General features: G+C 30.2%; 1 protein-coding gene across 5 annotated transcripts in view; it reads left to right on the forward strand.

Annotated features, from left to right (window-relative positions):
• The window catches only part of LOC143225671 (polypeptide N-acetylgalactosaminyltransferase 2-like), a 51693-nt gene that overhangs the window by 14736 nt on the left and 10884 nt on the right, over positions 1–26073 (forward strand). For 4 of the 5 annotated variants that reach the window (XM_076455492.1, XM_076455495.1, XM_076455494.1 and 1 more), the window contains exons 7-13: positions 1271–1392; positions 3145–3232; positions 4272–4359; positions 9120–9223; positions 14889–15015; positions 16407–16499; positions 23157–23240. In XM_076455492.1, coding sequence (XP_076311607.1) covers positions 1271–1392; positions 3145–3232; positions 4272–4359; positions 9120–9223; positions 14889–15015; positions 16407–16499; positions 23157–23240 — 706 coding nt within the window. The remainder of the gene's footprint in view (positions 1–1270; positions 1393–3144; positions 3233–4271; positions 4360–9119; positions 9224–14888; positions 15016–16406; positions 16500–23156; positions 23241–26073) is intronic. The other variant, XM_076455496.1, reaches the window with a different exon arrangement.

Genomic DNA, 26073 nt, shown 5'->3' on the forward strand with positions numbered 1-26073 from the left:
TCAATTCTTGTGCTTTCTACTTGTCATCTATGTAATCTATTATATGCTAATCATTTGTTCTGTTCTGTCAAGCTTGGAGATGTTTTGTGGCTCACACTACTACATTTTGTCGTTATTAGTCTTAGCTTTATATTCGTTGAGATCCTTTGGTTTCCCGAGATATTCTCCAATTCCATAGAGGTGGAATTGCAAATATCCATATTGCATGCACTGGATTTTACAGATGAAGAATTTTCAGAGTTATGTCTCATCAGATTCAGCAGATTTCTGTCTTTCACTACCCATTTTGTTTATCCTGGGGAACATTTTATGGGCCAGTATTTGGACTTCTCCCAGTGCATTTCTCTAACATTCTTCACATGATTTGGCAGTTTTCTTCTGGGGTTTTTCACTACCCCCATGACTGTTTTAACAACATCTGCTAGATTATAAGAAGAAAGTTGTACTTTTTGTTATCATTTTGTGATTGTCATTCCAGTGATTCGGAATGCATTGCTCTATGACAACAGATTGGGATCGAATCAAAATTATTTCTATCTATAACATTGTGATACAATTGCCTTGGCCACCAATGAAGATATATAGGGACCAATACCCCCTAATTTTGACCCCAAGTTGCAGAACCTCGGCTGTCTATTTGGGGCTGACATATAATGATTACTCTTGTATTATTCCACCCATGATACAAATATTAAATTATAAAAAGAAAAAGGTGAAGAACATAACTATTCTGAATGTAACATGGTTCCCCCACTTGGATACCCCAATATATATTTCTGGATATATGTCTGTATGGATAATGCCTGCACCATTCCCTCCACCTTCTCAGTGAGAGATTCTAGTTATAGCATCAGTAGAGGGTAAGTGTGTTTGGAAGTTAATATTTTCCTAAACTGAAAATGTATTTCCAATAATACTTGCCTCTGCTGATACTCTCCCACCATTCCTCATCAATAAGAGCTGGTGTTAGTGACTAGGATGGTGCAAATCTCAAAAGTGATTACATTATGTGAGTGAGGTTCTTACACAATATCAGGATAGAGGGTGCATTGACATGAGTGAAGAGGTTTGCAAATGGCATTTAATTGGTGTATAAAGACTGGAGCATGTGAGACCAATGTTTAGATAGGTAAAGGAATAACTGTAGTGTCACTGGAGATAAGCATTATTAGAAATACATTTTCAGTTTAGGAAAATGTTAATCTTTCTTTTAATAATACAGTATCTAATTTTTGTAATATTAAGGCATACAATTTTTGTCTATCAATAGGGTTAGTAAGGTCAAGAGTTCGAGGTGCAGATGCTGCTACATCTGAAATATTAACATTTCTGGACAGCCATTGTGAATGTAACCAGAAATGGTTAGAGCCTCTTTTGGATAGAGTAGCTGAGGTAAAATCTTATTATGGTGCAATGTAACAGTTTCTGTTACATGTTATGAACTCCAGTTTTCACTATATTTGATTTGGACATAACTGTCTGGTATATTGGTTTTGTGGAAGTTTACAAACTTGTTTTAAGTGCACAGTGTGTGGTTCAAAGATAATTAGACATGATTGTGTCACATCTCAAATCTAGGAATAACTTAGAATGACTGGTGATTCATGTGAATAATTTTGTTTTGTATACAGTTTGCAATTCATGTACTTAAGCTTAGTTATTCAAATAACTTTTTTAAGCATCTAATAAATATAAAGCAAGAAAATGTAAATAAAAATTAGTGGTTTTAGGTTTTAAAAATTAATATCAGAACTATAATTCTGTCTTTAAACAGTAGTGGGTATAAAGCAATATGAAGTTTCAATTTTAGCACTTGTGCTTGATTATCTTTACTTAGGTAAACAACTCAGAAGAGATATGATAAAAAATAAACCCATTGCTATGATATTCTGTTACATTTAAAAATTAGTTTTCTTTTACATGGCTTTCATTTTTTTAGCTTTTTACAGTCATAATTTCTCCAGTGTATCAACTTTATATATGAGTCACAAACCTGCCTGCCATTCATAATTTTAGCATTTAAATAGCATTATACCTCCCTACTTTGTTATACAAGCTTTATACAGTCTGTGATCTAATGGTTGTTGTGCATGTTTTATAAGAATGAAGTTCTAGGTCTTCTGCTTTTAGTGTATCTATACTTTAATTACCATGACAAGACTACTGCTTAATACTGACAGTATCCATAGTAACATGATTAGTCTTAGATCACAGATGCTGATTTTCCACAGCTCTTCCACTTTTTGCAGATGTTAACTTCCAATATTATGGTAATGTGTAGTACAAGGGGATAAAAGTCAACTGGAATTGCATCAGTTGACTTGACAGACTACTGGGATTTTTGATTCTTTTCACCTCACTTGTAAAAACAGCAGTTAATTTTAGTGTGACTAGTAGCTTGTGAATTCTGGACCTCTGAGCCTTCACTAACATCAAATAGCTGTTTTTTCTTATTAAAAGTACTAGAAGATATGCCCAGTTTCTTCATAATAGCTTTTTTGAGTTGAGGAGTTACATTTTGTAACAAAATAATCACTTTGTGGATGAGAGTGTTGCTCTGGATTGTACTATGTTAGGGTTTTAGAGCCCATTACTGGCCTACTTTCTCTGCTAATTGAGTTTCTCCATGGAGAAAGTTGTCTTGAAAGCCTCCTTCATCAAAGTGTTATTACCTTTGGCTTTACATCATGTAACAGGTTTGCTGTATGAATATCCCTCTTCAGGGAGAACTGTGACAAATTTCATTTGGTCATAAGTCTACCTGTGTTACCACTGAGTGTTGAACAGTTTGGAATTTGTTGTAAACCAAATATATAGGTACCTAACAAATAGCTTGTGGCACTGCTACATTATCATGTGTAAATCATTAGTATTAAGTTTAGTTTAACCCCATGTCCCTACTCTTTGTGAAGATTTAATTATACATGATAAGAACTCAACATTATACAGTCCATGTATTTTGATACTTCATTACATTGGGTTTGACTAGTTTTGTTATAAAAAATTGGTGCTTCCAGTGTAAGTATTATACTAACTAAATTAGTTCAGTTCTATTTCATTTGTTTTATTGCTTTCATACATGATAATAAACCAGTAAAGGAGTATATGATGAATATGTTTTTTGTTACTTAACTGTTCTTACAGGATTACACAAGAGTTGTCTGTCCTGTGATTGATGTCATCAACATGGATGACTTCAATTACTATGGTGCTTCATCAGACTTACGTGGAGGTATGGGAAGTTTTGTAAACCATTATATTAAGTGTTATTATTATGTCAATATAAGCAAATTAGATGATCCGGTTCTGTCAGTTTTTTCATTTCTTCTTGCATCATTTGTCTGCCTTGCAATTTTCTGCATCCTCCTACTATGTACACTGATTACAGACCCAAACTAGGTATAATTTCATAATATTTATCATTTTTATGATATTTTAAATTATAATGTGAATAGAAAATAGCATATAAAATTTAAAGCTGTCAATATCTATTAAGTATCTAGAATGTTGTTTCTTGTTTGTCTGAATGAAATGACTAACTTCTGAAAGATGAACAAAACTTTTGTTTCAGTAAAATGGAAAAAGTTCTTACTACCATGTCACTTTGATCATAAAGTAGCACTGTATGTATAAGAAAGTCATTGTAGTTTAACTAAATGAGCCTAACCTATCAATTTTTTGGATTAGCCAATTATATTTGCCAGTCATTTAAAACTAAAATTGAACTGATAATAGTCTTGAAAATAGAAGAAATGTGCTGATTATTTTACATAATAATGGATGTATATTTTATTTATCAATATGTAAAATATGCTAAAATTATTATTATAATAGTCAATAATATATTTATATCACATTTAGATAAATCAATAGTTCATCTCCTACAGTACAAGTTAAATTCTGATTTACAAAACTGATTAAACAGCTAATTACCTATACTCTAAAATACAGAAGATTTCCATCCATGTACAAGCATTTCATTGCTATAGTAAAGGGTGCATAGTATGTCATAGCATTAATACCTTGTTGTCTTGTGTTCATTTCTTTTAGTCTCAGAACTGAACGGTAAATGTTTAAAAGCATTTTTTATTTGGTATATGAAACATACAATGGAACTTTTATTGAGAGATTGAATTACTGTAAAGCACTGAGAATAACTAATATTTAACCATTTATTTATTTTTTACTATTACATGAGGAATGAAAAAAGTATTTGTTAAAATGATGTAAATTGTGTAGAGTAATAAAAAAATCTATGTATGAATCAATAGGTTTTGACTGGAATCTTGTCTTCAAATGGGAGTTTCTTTCTTCAGCTCAAAGACTCAGTAGAGCTAATCATCCTGTACTTCCAATTAAGTGAGTATGTTTAAATTAATGATAACATGATCTTCGTCTCAAACACAATTTAATACATTATTCATGTATGAGAATTGTGCCTCGGTTTTCAGTTTACTGTTAATATCAGCTTGGTTTAGATTATTTCAGAAATTATGCAAATTTGGTAAACAAACCAGTGTGTTTGTTATTACCTCTGATATGGGTTGGTAAATTCCAGCCAGCTTATATTTGTGAAAAACAGTTATACTGAACCTTATTAAAATGTACATGTATCTTGACAGAATTGTACAGGTTATTAGTAAACCATTACAAGGCATTCATGCACAAAGTATCAGATTTTTTTCATTAAGTGTTTGCTCATGCATGTTTTATTTTCAAACATTGACTAGCCAACATGTGAAGTAATTTTGGTTTTAGGATAAAAAACATTTTTATGTATCAGAAAATTGTCAAATTTCATATACAAAATCTCCATAACCTTCTAATATCCTCCAGAAAACTATTAAATTTTTTTTAGAAAACAACTTTATATTTTATCTGCTGTTTGTCATGATTGTTTCTTTGCATGAGTTTGGTTGATTCTACTAACTGCATAACTATCATCAAAAAATAGAAATAGATGAAAGATACACTTTTTTTTTAAATGATTACAAATTATAAGACGAAATTACAAATGTATAGTCAAAATAGCTTAAGTATTGTGTCATTCTACATGTATGAAAATCTATTATTTTTATTTCATTGACCTTTCAACATCTGACTAACATTACAGAAGTTGAATGGTGTAGCACATATGTGCTAATGTTAAAATATCCAATAATATAAAATTAACCTTTAGTCTTTACAAACTGATCCTGTGTTTTAGTGGATTAGTATTTTGTGATATACTGTCACATATTGGTTATTATACATTGTGTGTGTATATAGATTATTACTATTTACCAATAAGTTCTTAAATTTAAGTTATCTTAAAACATAGGAGAGTAAGTGAAAAAGGTATAGAAAACAATTATCTCTTCTAATTACAAACTTTGAATTTGTTTCTTGCTTTCCATAATTTGCTAAGCCCTATCAAGTTTCACACATGGAGAATGTAAAAGAAAAAAATTTTGTTTTTAGGTTTTATAAATACATTTTGAAATAACAAAAAAAAATCATAAATTACTATATAAATACCACACAATTCCACTATAATTTTTGAGGCTTAGCAGCTAAGCTGTATTTGGGTTTCGAAAAATACAACTTTTGAGTTCAATAATGTTTTACTTTACTACTAGGAATCTGTAATAAAAAGAAAGGGTTTCCTACATAATTACTTCAGAAATGCTCAGAGAACCATGTGGAGGAACATTTTGAGCTTTTGAGTAGTTATTCATGCATAATAAACAAAAGTAGTTTACATGTTTCCTAAAATAGAAAGAAGTGGGCAGGGCCACTGTGTTTGATTCACTAAATGTAGCAATATATCAGCATGTAGAAAAGACAAAAAGTTCTTATTTTATATTCTGGTTTGTCAGTATCAGTAGTTGGAGGTACTAATTTGTAACAAACTATAGATTTTTGTATTTGGACATCATAAATATTTAGTCTGAACCAATACAACATTAAACACACACACAAACATTGATGTTTAGAAGTTTTTTTTAATATTTACTTTTAAATCAAGAAAACTAATAGATCATACTAAAATTTGAGTTATAATTTACAATTTGATATCATACTTACTGATGTATGTTTATAAAATTGTAAATGTAAGTCTACAAACATAATTATATGGCTTTTGACCTGTGAACATAGGAAGACCCTTAGTAGGGTTAATACTGTTTGTTCTTTCTAGAAACAGCATACTTAACTGGTGACTTATTTGCTTTAAAAGTATTAATAGTTTTCTAAGAAATATTTCATTAGTCATGCATTTCACTTTCATTTTGATTCAGTAAAAATAAAACGGTATTCTGCAGTTTGGTGTGATGCCATTTCCATTTGGCTCAGAACAGCTGCTATGACAGTGGAACATTATAAACAGACAAGCATTAATATTGTCATATCAGAAGATGAACCACTGTGAATACACAAATGCTACTGCTCTCATGATAGTACCAACATCAGTATCAATACACAAGCTCTATTACTATCACTAGTGAACAATTATCATTGCACAAGCTTTAGTATTGGAAAGAGAGCGGGTTGAACATTACTAGTACTAGCAGTCATTACAGTAGATGGACCAAATCAATCATGTATCTGAAATTAACCCTATGGCAACTGCATGCTGTGATTCATAGTATGTATCATCACTCTCATCATATTTAGTTTCAAAAGTAAAACTAGTGGATGAAATTATTTAAAATTTGCAAACATATTTCTGAAAGTTTGTAGTTTCAGAAAAATAAAACATTTAATTTTAATCTTTTCTACTATTTTATAATAAAAATTTCATTATTTAATGTAATTATTTTCACTCAAACTCTGAACAACACACTTGCAAGGTAATTTTTATATGAAGTATAAAAATACTATTTTTTATCTTACAGTTTTCACATTTCATTTATGTAATCTCTAGGACCTCATAAATGAATTTAAAAGTTTTTTAAGGTAAATATTTATACTTTGTGTTCCATTTTCTCTATTTTAGCTATTATCCTCAACATACAGTCCAAGGAAATGTTTAAAATTAAAAATGGAAATATGTACATATCCTTTAAGTCTTTGTAAAAATCCACTAGCATAGTCACATGTTGCTTGTGTAACTACTTTAAGTCTTTATCTTTTCACTTATAGTTTATCTTTAATTATTCTTTTAAATTCTTCACTTGTTATAATTTATTAACTGCATTAACTGATGGCTTTACCAAGTCATTTCAGCAGATTACCCACAAAGATACACTGCTTAAACAAAATGATGCTTATACATTTCATCTTGTTCATAACTTTTCAAAATCCAGGTGACAAGTTAAAATCATTAAACTGTTAAAATATTTATTTTAAAACAAGCATGACACATAAGTAACTAAAATATAAAAGTAAGACCTAAATGCAGTTTAGCTGTGTGTTTAACTCTGGCATAATCAGAAAAGAAATATTCATCCCTGCTATAGTTGATCAAGCTGACAATGTGAATGGCAATTATGTGTATACCATATGGAAAACTGTGCACTGGTTTTAAGTTAACTGTTGGTATAGTGTAAACTGAGTTCATACTAAGAACTATATATACTTGTGTCAACTAACTAAGCATATGCTGTAAGTCTCAAGGCAAAGTATAGAAGGTGGGTGTGGCAGCCATCAAAGGTTGAAAAATTTATATCTTGTCTTCCAGAGAACCCAACATGCAGACTTTTAGATATCATGTGGAAATCAGGTCAAATATACATACTTAGTGTAGAAATGCCTGTATGTGCCAACTTCTGTGTCTGAGAATGAAATGGTGCTAAAGTAGAGATTTTTCAAAGACACAAAAGCTGCAGTTTAAGTATTTTTAAAGGTTTTCTTTGGAACAAAGTAATTAAAATTTAGCCAGCATATAAATTTAAATTGTAACATATGGTATAATATTAATTTCATTTTCATATATTGATGGTAAAATGGCTTGATTAAATTTTGAATGTTGCACAGTACGATGTGCAGAAAGAAACTTAAAATTGATGCTGAGAGGTATAGGAATAAGGAAAGCTGCAAATCATCTATGATTCCAGACTTTAAAACACCCTGTATCTCAGTATGGAATCATTCTTCTTAGTCCCATGGTGTAATCTTGCCATGCCATGGTGTTTCGAATAAAATGTTTAAATTAAGTATCTGTATTGAGGATTTAGTAAAAACTAAACCATAATAAATGAATTTATTAAAGTAATGATATACTTTGGGTTAAAATCAATTGAAGTTGTAAATGCCTTAGAATTGCAACATCAACAGTCATAAAAACGTTCCCAAAAATAGTTAGCTTAATTTAGAGATTCCTAAACTCATTTCACATAAACCTGATTGTAAAGTTACTTAATTGTTAAGTTCAGTTTTGTTTTTTCCTTGAAATAGTGGATCTTTTTAGTGTTTGTCTTCTTTACATTCATTGAAAAACTTGATTTGTTAAAATGTGTATATTAAATAATAGAAGAAATGAATGACACTGTAATAAGTTGTTTTATTTTGCTATTGTATTTGAAATAATTTTTATGTCAACTGAATTATATATATCAAGAATTATGTCCTGATATAATTAACAAGGTAGCTTAATTGTGAGTTTTAAATGCCAACTGCACAAATAAAAACAACCAATTCTGCTCTTTTATTTTATTTATTTTTTATCATCTTTGGTGTCATATACAGGCAATGACTAAAAAGAAAAGCTTTGTCAATTTACAACTTATCAACTGTGGTTTGAAAGTATGTTCACAAGTCATGTATTATTGCTAAGCAAATACAAATTGATTGTAATCTAAGTTATTTTGACAAAGAGCAGCTAAAACATTTTTGGATAATATGAAAACATTTCCTTGTAACTTTTATCTGTTCTTTACAAAATTGTAGATCTCTCTTGGTTTTGGGATATAGAAAAGTGTTAAAGCTTCATAGATTGAATTTTTATCTGCTACCAACGTAGTTGAGTTGATAGAGCTGAAAAACAAAGCAGTATTCTTTGTGTGATTTACTATCCTGCATGAAGAACATGGTTCAGACTATAAACAATTCTTTCTCATAGTAGAGATGTGTTTATATTCCATTAATATACTACTGCCTCATTAAAAGTTAGTTAAAGGAGAATATTGTTTTAATTGCAGGACCCCAATGATAGCTGGTGGGTTGTTTGTAGTAAACAAAACATTTTTTGACAGACTTGGAAAGTATGATATGATGATGGATGTGTGGGGTGGAGAAAACCTGGGTAAATATCTTTCACCTTTTTTAATATTTTATACAAAACTAGTATGTTAATAGCAAGTAGTTGTTTTAAAACAATTTCTGACAATCTTTGTTTTTTTATTGTTGTTGAAGAAATAAGTACAATTACTACCAATACTGTTGTATGATTTTGCTGAAAACATGACTTCTTTTTTGCAGAACTTTTAAACATGTTAATCATGACTAAGCTTTAATGTGTAGGAACATAATGTGATAGTAATTTTCCCCTGTATTTTATACTATCCAGAAGTTCATCATTTCTGTTTGCACAGATACTAGATCCAAATACCATAAAGAAAACAAGCATGTTCTGACAATGGGTCAACTTTTTGATAGTTTCATTCAGACTTGCTACATAGCCTTAGAGAAAATTATCAAAGTCAAATGTATCCTTCATTTCTACACCATCTGACACATTTTTGAGAACAATTGTATTAGTTTTTGCTTTATTGTACTAAAGTGTATCCCTGCTCCTCTTAACCCATTCACTGAGGTTGTCAGATATACAGGTTAGACATTTGTTTCTTCTGTATGCTGCACCTGTGCCATACATGGGATTTCCTTTTTTAATTTTTTCATGTGAACTGATACAGGGTATTTATGAGTGTTAAGTTACTCCTCATCCATTCCAGAATTGTTACCAAACAAATGCTCAATCATTTTTTGTTTTTTCTTGTCAGAATCTCTCACAATGTCAAAGAAATCCTATATATGGCATGTCTGCAGTGTATTTAGAAGAAAAAAAAATCCAACTTCTGTGTCTAATAGCCTCAGTGAATGAGTTAATGTTACAAAATAGAAAAACTTTGGCTGTAAGGTTGTTCATGAGCTATTATAATGTTAATCAGTAACTATGGTATAGTAAGTTTAAGCTATGTACAAGCAAACAAGTAAAATGGCAAGTGCACTAGAGCTTTATTGAAAATAGGATTATTAGTAATCTGGTAAAATATTTAGTTTTTATGTAGCTTTGTGCTTAACAACAAACATTTGGCAGTTAAGTGCTTAATAACATTAATGTTTCACTTTTTTTTTCATTTCATAGCTTGGTTTAGCAAACATTAGTAAACAAGCAAATAGTTTGAATTTAGAATCTATTTTATTAGTATATATTTCAATGTTCTTAATGTATTTATATTCTTCTACAAGGTAAAAAAAGAAAATGCTTGGGCTGTAAGTCATTTGCCAGTCCTAAAATAATTCTGTAAAGTTAGATGCATGAAGTTAGTAATTAAATTTCATCCCCAGAAACTTGTCATACCAAGTGTTTGTGATCTAATATGATACTAAATCATGAGTAGTACAGTATCACAGCTGGTCTGAATGCTACTGTGATTAAGAAAGAGATGGTTAAGTACTTCAAATTTAACAACAAACCACAACAGTGGTTAAAGTGTACACACAGTTCCTTCTAAGCACCATCTTATATGTTTATTAGATTTAATTGCTCAATAGTAGTTAATTATTTAGTACTTCAGAAATCCTAAATTTCTGGGGTTAAGGCATAGAGTTGAATTAATGCATATTAAAAAATTTGGAAATAGATTATATTAATACTGCACCAAGAAATATAAACTCTTCATTAATACACTCGAAGAAGGAGTTTTTTTTAAAAACATCTTAACAACTTCCCCAACAAAGATTGCAAAACACAAGTTATCCTAACAGATAAATACTACTATGAACTTTTCCCCCATCACACACATTGTCTCTTTAGCTCTGTCTGAATTGAGCACTTTATGGCAATCATTGCTTCTAACAGTGAGTTTCAAAGAACAAGATAGTAGAGTGCTTTTAAATTGTTGAATATTCTTAAGGAGTAAAAGGGTAAAGGACAGGATGCAAGAAAAAGTGCATATTATATGAGCAGAAAATATTTAAGTAACACTGAAAGCTGACCATTCCTAATTGAAGAAGGGTGTGACATTGAGCATCAGAAATGTTGGCATCTTGGCAGGTATTTCCTGATCAAATGATGTGCTTATTTTGCATAATTATTACTCCACACTCTTTAGTTTTTACTGATTTTTTCTTCTACAGAAGAATAGTCAAGTTAGTGAAAGCACTCCAGTTTCTATGTCTTTTGTAGTTTACTTCATTTCCTTTTTGGTATCTTTTGTGCTAATTTTTTTTAATCATGATTATTGTTTTCATAAATTTTGTAATGTTTTATAATTTGGCAAATACTACACAGTAAAAACACAGTGATACCAAAACGGATCTTTAATACTGACATTTTGGAATTATCATGAATTCCATCATCAACATTAACCCTCTCACCCCAGGTATCCTTTACTGCACATGATAGAAAGTTTTAGTATGTTAAATTCAAAATTATATTAAAGTACTTTTAGTTTATTTTATACCAATTAGTATAACATAAAATCTTACTTAATAATCCACACATTGATATATAAGTTTTACGTTCTTAATTCTGCAAGGCAATATTAATAAAAAAATCCTGAATTTTTCCTAGTGTGATACATATGACACATTTTTTAGCACCTTCTCTATTTTTCTCTATTTCATCCAGCAGGACCCCCCAAGAAAAAATGATACAAACTACAAACATAAATTGTTCACTATAAAATTGTCATTCACTCAGACAAACCATAATTTTATACCCTTCAAGTTTGTATGGTTAAAGAGTTATCAAATAGAAAATTAGACCCCTTCTGTCACACCCTCTCTTTCAGGATTCATTCATAGTTCTCTTTTGTATTTAATTATATTGAAACTGTTGAATTATGAATTGTATAACATTGTTTTTTAAACAAATAAATGTCAGTTTCTCTTAAAGCACAAGCTTCATTTCCATGAGAAAGGTATTGATTAGCTTGGATGAACTTATAACAGTCTTTGTTGCACAGTTAGAAAGCCAGAATAATTTTGAGATTCAAAGAATATTGTCTACTATTTGCATTTTATTAGTCTTTGTCCTTTGGTGCATTATTTAATTGAATAATATTATTTAGGGTATCACTAACATTAATATAAAAAAGTAGGGTTAAGTTTCACCAACAATTAACAACAACAACAAAAAGATTGGATGAGTACTTTCTTTAATATTTTTCATGTTTATTTATTATTGTAAAAGTATGGATCTTTTTAGGTTAGTTACGATTAGATTATGTAAAATAACTAATAATAAACATGTTTAACGAGTCATGCACATGAGTAGTTAGTGAGTAATGTAATTTAATATCATAAAGACTGACAAATTTTATGAAGATATCCATGCTATATTGAAATTTAAAAGTATTAAATCTATATAGACTTTAAATGAGCACAAAGAGGTCATAGTTGGTCAAATTGACAGATGTAGTGTTAACCTGAAAATGACCATAAAGGTTGAAACATTGTTCTCTGCTTTATTAATAAAAGTGTTAATACCAGCCATTCTGAGATACATTTTTACTTCAAGTGGTAAAAAATTACCAAATTATCTTTGTTAAAGATATTTTTTAGTATTGCCATGTTTTAAACATCTATTGTATTAGGTTGAGGAATAATTCGTGAGCGTTTTTAAATAATTTCATTCAAGCATTACATGCAAGACTATACAATACTTCAATGCATGAACACATTACACCCAAAACATTTATTATGATACTTTATTTCAGGTAATACCTAGGTATATAGTATGCATTGTTTTAAACGAAATTGCAAGAAATTAAATGCGAAAAGCAGATGGTGTCGAAAATGCTCGATTTTGTCCACTTGACATTCCATTTAATGAGCTGAAAATGAAAGCAAAAATTAAAGACATATGAAAATCAAACACACCATCTATTAGAGCAAAAAATTATCTACCAAATGACATGAAATATTTTGTGAAAGCGTTTCATTTATGAATATATTTTTGTAACTTGAAAAAACGCTCAAGAATTATTACTCAACCCAATAGAACCTGATTTTTCACCTAGTGAACCATTCCAAATACTTTTGGAACAAACTTGCCCATCTCTGCAATTTGTCAGAGTTTGTTTAGAACATTAACATTGTTGGAATGCACTTTTCTAGGTATCAGTTTTAGGTGCTTCTGTCATACAGTGCTGTTATTGATTAGAGAAACATGTGATTAAAATATCATCATTGTGATGCAATACCAGTAAGAATAAATTATTATCAAATCCAAGTTTTAGTATCCCATACTACTAGAATTTAACTAATTTGGTATGAAAAAGATTTTAATTTGCAAGTAATGCAATTTTGTCTGTCACCACAATATCGAGATAACACTAATTATGGTGTAGGGGGTTCAAAAAATCCATTTGCAGATTAAATCCATTGAACCAGAAGATAGAAATATATAGGAAATTTCTTGAAAGTAAGCCATAAGCAGCTTGTCTTTCAAGTAAACATTTAGTACCTTGTATAGGGAAACAATATTTTATATCTTATTATGCATAAATAGACCCCAGCTATACCAAATCACCTTTTGGTGTCTCTATAAACTGCTTTATTATGGCAGATGTCTTCATTGGCTTTTTCTGTATAAATTTTATATTGCTAGAAACCAGGTTTTAATATACATGGTGGGAAGACACAGAGAACCCATTGTGTAGCTTTGTGCTTAACTTCAAATAAGCTAATAAGCCATTGGCTTTTTCTTTGTAGATCAAGTCTCATGACTTGAACATGTTTGAAATACTCTTTCTTATTTACATGTTAGAGAAAATTACCCCTAGAAATATCTTTTCTGTTTGTATACGAGATTTCATACAGGTCCATGATTGTTTAAAGGGTCCTAAGTAAAACAAAATAATAAACAGTGTAAAAACAAAAACTTTATTTTAGCTTTGAGAAATTTCTTATTGGTCAACTTCTATTTCTAGTTTTGTTTATTTATCTTGGACAATTTTTTTTTTAAAGGATGGTAGCATGAACAGCTTCCATTTGTTGGAAAAACCTGTTGTGTTAACCTGAGCTTCATTATTTTTTTTACCCTGTATTAAAATTTTTATTATATTAGTAAGTAAATCTAGTTTTCTTTCTTTCTTATTTTTGTAATCTTAATGTAATGTTTCAGCTTTACACATATTCCACTGTTTTAAATATAGGTAATAGAGTAATTCTTTCCAGGTTACATAGCTGTAGGGAGTATTGCATTACTAACCTCTCTACTTGATTTACAAGATATCCCATTTGTTTTTGAGCTACTAAATGTTTTGGTATAATAAAAAAAATTAATATTTAGCCATCATTTTGTGGTAAACTAAGTTCTTTAATCATCTGTAATTTTTCTGAAAAGCAGCTGAAGGGTGTTTGGAGGGTCACCTGTTTTAACCACTATATTAGTAGTAAGTTATCTGTTGGTCAGTCAGTAGACACTAAAATAACATCACATTAGGGATACTTAAAGTTGCAATTTGTACTGTGGTGACACCAGTAAAATGTGTGCATTCCATGAATCACGAGAAGAATTATGCAATCTGTAGGCTACAGCAAGCATATCATGACAAATGAACTTCAAATGAAAGAAATAAAAAATATATGTTGCTCTTAACTTTTGTTTTATTTAGTCTTGAAACAGAACACTTCGAGGATCCTGCAGAAGTACATCTAGTAACGAATTATCATTACATGTATCTGTTATACTGTCCAGCTATGTCCAGCATATTTTTGTACATTTCCCTATTTTTCAGAAATATCTTTCAGAGTTTGGCAGTGTAATGGTAGCCTTGAAATTATTCCATGCAGCAGAGTAGGACATGTGTTTCGTAAACAACATCCGTATACGTTTCCAGGTGGTAGTGGTAATATTTTTGCTAGGTAAGAAAAACTTAATTTTTCAGTACTTTATATCATTAAAGAAAGCATGTCTACATGTTCTTTGAGAACAAACACAATAATCAGATTTTCAATTTATCATAAACTTTACAAAAAGCTCAGCCAAAATGTGTGAGTGTACTACAGTTTGACGAATTGTTTTGCCCGCTCTTACTTTACAAACACATTGTTTTCCCTTTAAACAAAAAAAGAATGGAGTGAAGTAAACAGTTTAAGCCTGTATACAGTATATTTATTATTATTTCATATTTGAATTTAGCTACGTAAAAGGAGTTTTGATCTAAGATTGTAGGAAATTCAAAGTAGAAACAATTATTACAATTTAAAACATCATTCTAAATCATTTACATAACATTTTCAGAAACATGTGAATTTATGTACACCTTTTTTGTGTAGCAGTATATCAAACATATTCATCACAAATCTTCATGGGAAAAATAGTTTTTTGTTTTTTTAAAGTTGTTAATAATTTTATTTTGTATATTGTATTTCCAAACACAGTTTACAATAGTGGTAACAAGATAAAACGTAGATGAATATTGAAAATTTTATAAACTAAATTTGAAAAAACTTAAGGAAAGGAAAAATGTACTTTAAAATTTGTTATCTCTATCTTCCTGGGTTATCAAGTCCATAAGCTTGTTGCAATATATTTTGTATCACTCTTTCTCTAGATCTTATACTTTGAAGCTGACCTGATGTTATTGTACAATTTAACACTCCTTTTGAGTTTCTTTTTCTTTCTCTTTTCATTTGCATTTTTAACTTCAGTAGAAAGCTTACTTTGTAATTCTGGTGTTTTACTCTCAGGACATGGCCCAAGTAGGTCCATCATCTCTTTGGTGCAGTTTGAACTGTCTTCTCTGTAATTAAAAACCTTCAAACTCTTAACTTCTGCTCATTTGTCTTAATGGATATCCTGGCTTCTGATCCATGTAGTAAGGCTGGAAGAACATTTCCTGTGAATATTCTCATGTTTGCTTATGATATGTTGTTCAGATATCTTGATTGATTTCTGAAATATTGTTCTTGCAGTTTACATCAGTAGCAAAATTTCCATTTTTATAGAGGATGCTGCTAAGATAAATGAATTTTTACATTTAATACAGAGACTCTACTTTAGGCAACTAAATGTTCAAGTTGAAAAGTAACAATATAATATAAGAAATTACATGACAGTGCACTAATGTGCAAAGTGAAATATTATAGTTCATAAATATGGAACAGATAAAACATAACATAAATTAATGAATATAACTTTCTTAAACAACAGAGAATATTTTAATGATAATATTAAGTTTTAATCAACAAAATACAATACCTCTAGGTATTAATCCTAAGTTTATAAAATAATGTGTTTATATTCCATTCAGAAATACTAAACGAGCAGCGGAGGTGTGGATGGATGAATACAAGAAATATTACTATGCTGCTGTACCTATGGCAAAAAGTGTCCATACAGGCAAGTAAGTAACATTAAATTAAAAAAAAAACTATGTAGCTATATCATCACTGGAAAATAAGTAATATCAAATGAAGTGTGAGTGTATCTATACTGGGGCAAGTAAAAACATCAAATACAAATATTAAGTAAAGTCAGGCAGGATATATTATGATGTTTCTACAAGCAGTTGAGTATGGTGTATTAAACTGGTTTTGAACATGAAAATTAGCAAGTCATCTGGCACACACAAGTTACTGTAGAATAGCATGTATCATGACTACAATTTGACAGTGTTTGGGTTTGTCGTTGTTTTTTAGATTGTGCAAAGCCAACTAGAAGTGATAACTTTTTGGAAGGATATGTAACAGTCCTTTTTGATGCAAAATATTTATACACTTCATATGTAAAAAATTTATTCAGATCAAAGTTTTAAAATTTCAAAGATTATGGTATCCTTTATACTTAATAGTACTAGAAATCAAAGTAATATAGGTCAAGTTAGAGCACCAGGGCCATCTAGAAAGTGACTTACAATAAGTTTTAACCCTGCCAAGAAAACCAAATAGCAACATTTTGTAATAGGTGAGAATCCATGAATGTAAAACTGAATGATAAGTCATTCATGTGCCCGAGACAACAGTATATGACACTATCAAAGGGACCTCTGTTTAAAAATACCACACAAGTCACTTGTACAGAAGATGCTTCCATGATGTATTTGTTCAACTCTTGCATACCTAAAACAATTAGAAAATAAAATAGGTATTCATGTTTTCCATATGAAGACATAAAATCAAGTCACCAGTTTCAACAGTTATGAATTTCTGTACCAGTTGAACTGTTGAAATGGGTACAAGTAAACACTGTTCTCCAACACTAAATAAATCATGGGAAGTTACTGGAAGATGGAGTGTGATTGGAACATCACAGCCTTACAGTGAAGCTTTTAGCAGTGAAAACTATGCTTCAGAACTGTTGTTCAAGTATACGTTCATCAGTTAAAGCTTGACTAGACAAAGTGGCATGGACTGTGATGCCATGGTGAGGTTTCAAAATTCTTTTAATAAAATGTACTCAATCTCTGTATGCTTACACTTTCAAGTAAGTAATATGAAATGAAACATCATGGTAAGGCTGTACCTGTTGTCAAGTAAGTAACATCAATTGGAATATTAAGATGTTGGTACCCACACTAGCAAGTAGAGCTAAGCAGTTAACCATAGTTGCTAATCAATTATTTGATGGGATAATAATTTACAAATGATTAATAATACCCCACCCCATCAATAAAAAGAACTGGAGTGTTTGCTCAATAAAGTTTTTAAGCCATTGCATTTTCCTTGCATGTTGTTCGTCTTCCTACTTTCATTGGCCTGGCATGGCTAGGTAGTTAAGGCATTCGACTCATAACCTGAGGATCGTGGGTTTGAATCCCCATCACACCAAACATGCTTGCCCTTTCAGCCATGAGGGCATTATAATGTGACAGTCAATTTCACTATTTGTTGGTAAAAGAGTAGCCCAAGAGTTGGCTGTGGGTGGTGATGACTAGTTGCCTTCCCTCTTGTTTTACACTGCTAAGTTAGGGACGGCTAGCACAGATAGCCCTCGAGTAGCTTTGCACGAAATTCAAAAGAAACCAAAAACAAACCAAACCTACATTCATTCATCTTATCCCACTTTTTTAGGTACTTTTCAATCTACTATTAATATCATACAGTAGATGTCTTCTGAAGGCCACCATTTGCCCATTGTTTTTAAAATATGCAGTATTCTCCCCAATGATCTGGTGATCTTGATAATTAGAATTTTAAAATGTTTTATTATCATCAGTAAGAATAATAATGTTTTCATTTAAAACATACCATGATTACAGTTGAAATAGTTAAGTAGCTAGTTAATGAGTTATTTATGTACATTGTTTAAATAGAATTGACATATGGTCAAACCCAGAGTTACGTGGAAGGTATGTTACTAAAAAATCACCTTGTATGTTGAAACTGTGTAACTCAAGGTGTTAAGTCTATCGAACTATAGAAAATAAGGGGATAGGGACCTGAGAACAAGGTTTGATAACCTTATTTAATAACAGAAGGATATTTAAAAATAAAATAATGGAATTAATAGCCTTATTAAAACTTCACTCACAAATTAGAACTTTATGAAAAATTTACTAATTAATAAATCCTTTACCTACAAATTTCAGAACCATCTATTAACCAGAAAGTATGGAAAATCTGTAAGGTAATGAGGCATGATACCAATATTATGGTAGCTGGAAGCTAAATGATTGATTATCTGAGTGGCAGACTACAAATCAGGCTAGAAAAAAAAACATTAAAAGGTAAAACAGTACTTCTAATTAGACAAGTACAACTTGGAATACAGTGACAAAAGTAAACATTATTAGAATTAGCAGGAATGTAATTTAAAAAAAAAGTATTTAGAAAACCAAAAATTGGGTTCAGAAATATAAAAAAGGAAGATCACAAATATAAATCCACCTAATGATTTGATTTTAATATCAGCTTAATACAAGATTATAATGATACAGGGAAATAATTACAGAAAGGATAAAATTTTCTCAAAGGGAAAGTTAATGGAGGAGACTTAAGATGTTACAAGGTGAGGGGGGAATTAAGGGAAGAGTTGATGAAAATGAGTAACTACTTAAAAGTAAATCTTTCCTTTAAACACAAGTGTTAACTTGGAAGATAATATGGTATTTAAGATGTTCTCATTTTAATTTGTTGAGTGGCACATTTCAATAGACTGAGACGAACACATCAACATGTTTTTTTATATTTTTTGTAACCTAACAGCTCAGTTTTTTCCCTAGCTTAATTCCATTGAAACACTATACATTGCACAGTGAAGAGCATCTGCTCGAAAAAGTCATTAATAAAATACAGTTTCCATTTAAATGTATCAGTTGATTCTTTATTTTCATTCATCCTAGTTTTTCTTATCACATCTTGTGAAATAACATTCATTGTATATTCCAAATTAACAACCATTCTATCACATGAACGTCAAGCAGGATGTTGCATGAGTTGAAACATTGGTCAAATTGTATAAAGCATGTATACTTGAATCAGTGTAGCTTGGGGTTAGACTGTAACAATATTCAATAAAGATGTAAGTCACTGAATGTTTTGAAATTGCCTGCCTTACTCACTAAACAGCAAACTTTATTAAATGAATCTGATTTGATGAGGATTTGGTAAATATAATTTTTTAAAAACCCTATGTTTACAAACTTTGCAACTCAATGAAACCATAGTGTATCTAATAAAAAGTAAAAACACTATAATCTTAAACAAAGAATAAAGCATCAATAAGTTTCCTTTATTTAAGTCTTAAGCAGTCTTCAGTCAGAGGACTTAATTGTTTCATACCCTGTGTGTGTGCATATATATGTTCTGTCTTTAAGATTCTGACACAATAGCTCAGTACTAAGTTACTTTTTTCCCTCAAACTTTATACATGAAAAGGCATCATAAATGCAATTCAACTACATTATCTAACGTTTAAAAACAATAAACAATTCATCCACATTAGTCATTTGTTGCAACAACACTGTATATTTTTTCAGACAATCTAGTATTGTTTTTATGTTCATTACTTTAAGGGTGTTTATAACAAAAAATTTGGGCCTTAAATGTTGTTTCTAAAACCACATAGTTACTCAAATGCTTGTAACCAACCAAGGAAAATGAGTAATTAGAACTGATTTTATTTATTAGGCAAAGAAATATGTGTTTCAATTTTAAAATTATGATATAGAATCAGTTAACATTTTAAACGTTAGTTGTATTGGATTGTAACCAAATTTTTAGTACATTTTTATATGAAAGGAGATTTCTACTGTCTTGGATTAATCAGTACTGACCATATAGTCCTAAAGTAACCTAAATAGGTCAGAGAGTTAAAATAAGATAATAAGTTAATGATATTAAAGTAAAAACAAGCATTCAAATTAAAGTTAGACAGTTGTAATTATTCATAACCATACTTAGGAAAAACATTACTGCATTGGTGAACATACCTGTTTTCAAACATGTTTTGAGAGGTCATTGCTTAAACAGTCATACTACTGTGCTTTTTCTTATTTTAGACATTAAAAATATGAAAAACATCTTTCTTACCAGAAAAATAACAATGAAAAATTGATTATATAGCAAGTATATATGTTGTAAAAACTGTAGGTTTCCTAATAAAAAGTAACTTACAAAACCAAATCTCCAAAGTTTATACATGTTGTTAGAGTGGGAAAAACTAAGGTGTAAAAATTTACCATGGCAGCATTTCATTAGGGTTTGTATTGTATAAGCTAAGAAATAATCAGGTACTGACTGAGTGTGCATTCCAGTTATGTAGAAATAATCGTATATTGACTGATGGTGCATTTAATTTGTGTTCTTGAGTGGAAACATAAAGAAAACTGTTGTGGTAATTAATAGCCCAATAAAATAAAGGCAGACACCTAATGCTTCTTTTTAATACTATATAGTAGTTTAAGGGAGTTTGGACCCCTTGATGTCTCATCTCGATTCTTGTCTGTTTATACACAATTTTAACAAACATAACACAATGTAAGAAAAAAACAACTAAATTTACACTTTATTTAACACTTAACTAGCCAGAGTGTTGGCAGTGAGTGCTGCTAGCCCTGTTACTTTTCTTTTAATCAGTAGTTCAAAATTAATGGTAATGCACATAGTCTTTGTAGCTTTGCAATAATCAAGATGGGGGAACAATTTTAGTAACGATGGTAATTGAGCTTGAGCCTCTCAACTCACAAACCCTCCCCATTATTTAGCTTTGTGCTCAACAACAAACAGTGGCAACATTTGATTATATAAGTGTTGGAATAAGCAAAAATGGCAAGAATCAGAAGCTGTGATTTTGATTGGTTGATGATTTTCATGACTATTGATAGAATTGGAATGTCAATTAATTTGTTGTTGGAATAATTGAAAACAGTAATAATATCACTTTTTTGATTGACTAAATTATCTTCTTGAAAGTTATTTTAATGGTAATTTTGATTACTTGATTGTTGGAATAATCAGACACTAATTTTGTTATCACAATATTAATTGATTAATTAGTTTACATGACAATAATTGATGTTATTACTGTGTATGTAAATGATTAAATCATTAACAATAAAGTGAAAATTAGATTCTTTAGAAAGAGACTGACTAGTGTTTCCAGGAAGATATTCATTGTTCAGTCTCTAACTTATGAAACCTGAATCATTATCATTAAAAAACTAAAAGGTACTTGAAAAAATTCAATTAATTATTTTTTAATCTCAGCACCTTAGATCCCTTATCTCAGAAGAACTTTCATTGACTCCAGAAGTTAAATTTTACACAAGCCGCGCACTACTTTTTAAGACTATAAAAGAAGGCAAACTTTTCAGGATAATATTTTAAATTACTAATCTGTTATTTTAAAGGAACTTTCATGGGATAACTTACTAATTATTGGTAGTTAAGTGTATATGAAAGTTAATTATTTTACTTTTTTTTTCTTTCATGCAAAACCTTATTTTAATTCCATTCTAGACTTCAAGTTAAATAGATGATAAAATTAGATAGTATTATAGGTATGTGGTTTCAAATCACCTTCAAATTGCTAATTACCTGATTTTCATTAAGGACTTAATGCAGTCTAAACATCATTATTAATACATAATGTGTCACAGTGTTTAAATGATCCAAGTGGATCTAATGAAAAACATCTGTTATTGAAAATTCACAGTAAATGATATTGTTTGTGAATATGTTTGTTTGGTCACATAATGCTTCCACAGTTTTGGAGTTAGAAGTACCAAATAAGTTTGGAGTGTGGACTCAGGGTGGCCTAAGGGTATTTCCTCCTAAAAGAGGGAGGGCAGGCTATAATGTATCTGGAAGGTCACTCAGTTTTGATACAATTCTAAGGTTTTTAGTGCAACTTATCATGACATTGGGTTCTACATTCTTGACAATTTCTCAAGATATCAGAGATGCCATGTTTTAAACTATTCATCCTTCTACTCACAAACTAGCTCAAGCATCACAACCAAATGCCCTACATTTTTAAACACAGATTACCCTTAGGGTATGTATAGAAATGTGATTGAGGAGAATGGAGGAGCTTGATCAGTACAAGGGAGCCTTTGTGAATCATGATGGAGCCTTTGAATCTTATGACAGAGCACAGGAATTCATATGCTAGTGGATACATAAAGAAAGTAACTGCATCACTGAATTCATTACATCACTGTCAGGACTCTCTAATTGCTTTTAAATTCCTGGTTGTATTCATGTTGTAACTCCTTCAATGTATATTTTGTTACCTGTTTTGCATTTTTTAAGGTGACACCTCTATCACTCTTACATTAAACACAATTTGAAGTTACATGATAATCAAAGAGAATATTTCTTGTGGCATTTTTCCCTTTGATATTGTTCAGGCAGCAGGAAATTGGAAATCATTAATTCCTGATGTCAAATGGAATGTGTGTAACATTTTTAATGCTTAGTATTAGCCATCATATCTCAATGTTACATGTTATTTGTTATTTACCGAAATCCCCTTCCTCATTTCTTTATTTTAACAGTATTCGAGGATATCTGTTGCTTCTTCTTAAAATAAACATAATTCATGAATAATTATATTACAGCATTCAAGAAAGACTCCAGTTGCGTAGGGATCTGAATTGTAAACCTTTTAGTTGGTACCTGGAAAATGTTTATCCAGAATTAAAGTAAGTAGTAATCTACAAAAACATTGACTTCTGTCACTGGTAACATTATAGAACTCACATACTAATAATCGTAGATGTAGATTTTTAAATTTTGTATTTTGATTTTTTTATTGTGGATTCTTAACATGTTTAGTTTAAATACAATATTTTACCTCTTGTGTGACCTCAACCAATACCATATTGTTTTTTTCAAGAATTACATTTTTTTCTGTTCCTACTTCCTTCTGTCTCATTTAATTGTCACCATTTGCAATATGTAATGTCAAGCAAATCTTACTGCATGTTTGAAGACACAATGTGTAATCTTATATCTTGCACCCTCTGTTGATGGAATCTGTAGACCAGTCAACTTTTGGTGATGTCTGAACTATGAATTTTTTTCTGTTGCCTGTTTTAATTTGCATCTCAATCTCTGAATTAAAAAGTATAGATACATTTTTTAAGGGAACAAATGTGGAAGTGATGAACCCCAACCTGCTGTTTTATTCTTTTTTGTTTATAGGATCCAAGTATACAAGGGATTGACTATCAGTTTTAGATCTCCCTTTCTTCTTAGTAATTTTTCAACTGTTTTGTGGTTAAAGATGGAAAATTTTCACCAAGTTTATGTCCGTCTGTGGAAGACCTTTTGAATAACAAAATTGGATATTGCAGGCACTAACTTTATTCACTTTTTTATGATTATCATTATTTCTTACGAGGGAATCACGTTTATTAGATCTAGGCCCTTCCTTTCAGACTATATGTGGCTTCTTTTGTTTTATTGAATGTTATCATAATCAAGACATGCTATCTTCATTATCCTGGAATAGGTTATCCACACTACTTAGATGACTGATTGATTCTTTCACTTTCCCATTTTCTTGTCTAAAGAAATAAAAAATGAACTTGGAATTTTTGTCATAAGTTTAAGTTGGGAAAGAATCTTATTTTCTCTAAACCATGTTTCTTATCCAATGGGAAGTTTTCCCTTCCAGGAGGTTGTCTTCCACCATGTTTTTGATAGTTTTGAATCACTTTTTTTTTCTTTCAGAAGGTTTCCATATTAAATATTTATTCCACAAATGTTACACCAACTCCGAACATAATACTTTTGGGAAAATGCCAATATTGCTTTTGATAATGTGGTTCTTCAGATTCCACTTCACCATTTTTTGGTGAAACATTGATCTTTTTGTACAAGTTACAGGTGTCTCCTCATATTTCAGTATAGAGATTCCTGCTGAAGGTGGTTATAAAAGTACAGTGACATATTTGAAATTACCACCCAAACAGTGAAATATAATTTAAAGATATAATTATTTTGAGTGTAATTATTGTTATTCTTCTTCCTGTACTGGTGTATGTTTGAGAGAGTATGATCGTGTAAGGTTCTGTACTACAAAGTAGACATGAAATAAGAGGTATCTCTACATTAAAGAATATGAATGGCTTAGACATTCTGTCAGTAGAGGACAGGAGACATAATTACACATAATATTTGCACAAATAATGATATTTGGACAATTTTATGTATTGTAAATGGTGGACAATAAATTGAGAAGCAAATAAAGAAATGTAGCTCAAGATTTTAGTAGGGCTAAGTGTCTTTTTAATTATATTTTATTACTGAAATGTTATTTTTTTCCATCTAATTTACTGTGCAGAAATAGAACAATTATTGAACAGTTGATTAATTTTTGGTATAAAACTGTAATAATATTTGCCAAACCGGTTTTTTAAATAAAACCAAATGGAAATAACTAACTTGTTCATTGCTGTATAGAGCTAGGCTAATGATGTTATCTGAGTTATCTGCTCTTTCTAACACAAATATTATGAAGCTGATAAGGCAATAAAATCTTTGTTTTTCTAATATAGGGTTATGATTATAGTTAGTTAAATCTTTTAACAATAATAGTACAATAATGATTCTCTCGGTTAATGGTTTATCTAAAGCCAGGATGGTAATGATGGTATCGTTACTGTTTCAGAAGGTGAGGATAAATTGGAAACTGACCTATTTTTTAAAATAAGGGTAGTGAGGCTGAATTAACCCCTTCAGTATGAATAAGTTAGTGTGCATATCTGTGTCTTTTGAAGAGGTACATTAAAAATTTAAATAAGCTATTTTATTATCACTGTATATGAATAAATTTGGCATTAAAACATAATAAATAAAATATCAATGTTACATAAATTTTAAGTTCTTAATTTTATTCTAGAAAGGTGAAAATAGTAATTTAGATTTTTTCATATATTATATGGTGGTTACAAGGTCAGTCAAATTCACCAGATGGATATAGAATTAGGAAAGAGGATATAACAGATAAAATGCAAAGATTTGCATAAAAAAAGGTTAGGAGGTTTAAGAGATTATGAAAATGAAATTTGACAATTTTAAGATAAATACATTTTGAATTCAGGGCAGTCAAATCTCCAACTATATAATCATGGACAGATTTCTGGTAAAAATAATTATTTAAAAGTATCTTATTTTTTATGTAAGAAAGATGTGTATTGTTTACTGAATGCTTTTTGTGTTTCATGACTATAAACAAAGTATATTAAAAGTTACTGTGTGGAAAATCTAGTGGTTACTTTGGGGACATTAACTTGGTCTAATCAACTGAGCTTGTGGTGAGAGAGTAATTTGGTGTTTATGTATGAAAGTATGATGATGGTCATTTAATGACTTCTATAAAACTAGAATGGTAAAAAATCTTAGGCTAGTTATTTGAGTGTGTGAAGCTATGATAGTAATTAGCAATTATATTTCAAATTATAAATATTACTGTCAGCTGTGTAGATTTTTGCCATACATTGCTAAGTCATGTATTTTCTATGTTAAGAC

This window comes from Tachypleus tridentatus, chromosome 9 (genome assembly GCF_004210375.1).
Source record: "Tachypleus tridentatus isolate NWPU-2018 chromosome 9, ASM421037v1, whole genome shotgun sequence".
Classification (NCBI taxonomy): domain Eukaryota; kingdom Metazoa; phylum Arthropoda; class Merostomata; order Xiphosura; family Limulidae; genus Tachypleus; species Tachypleus tridentatus.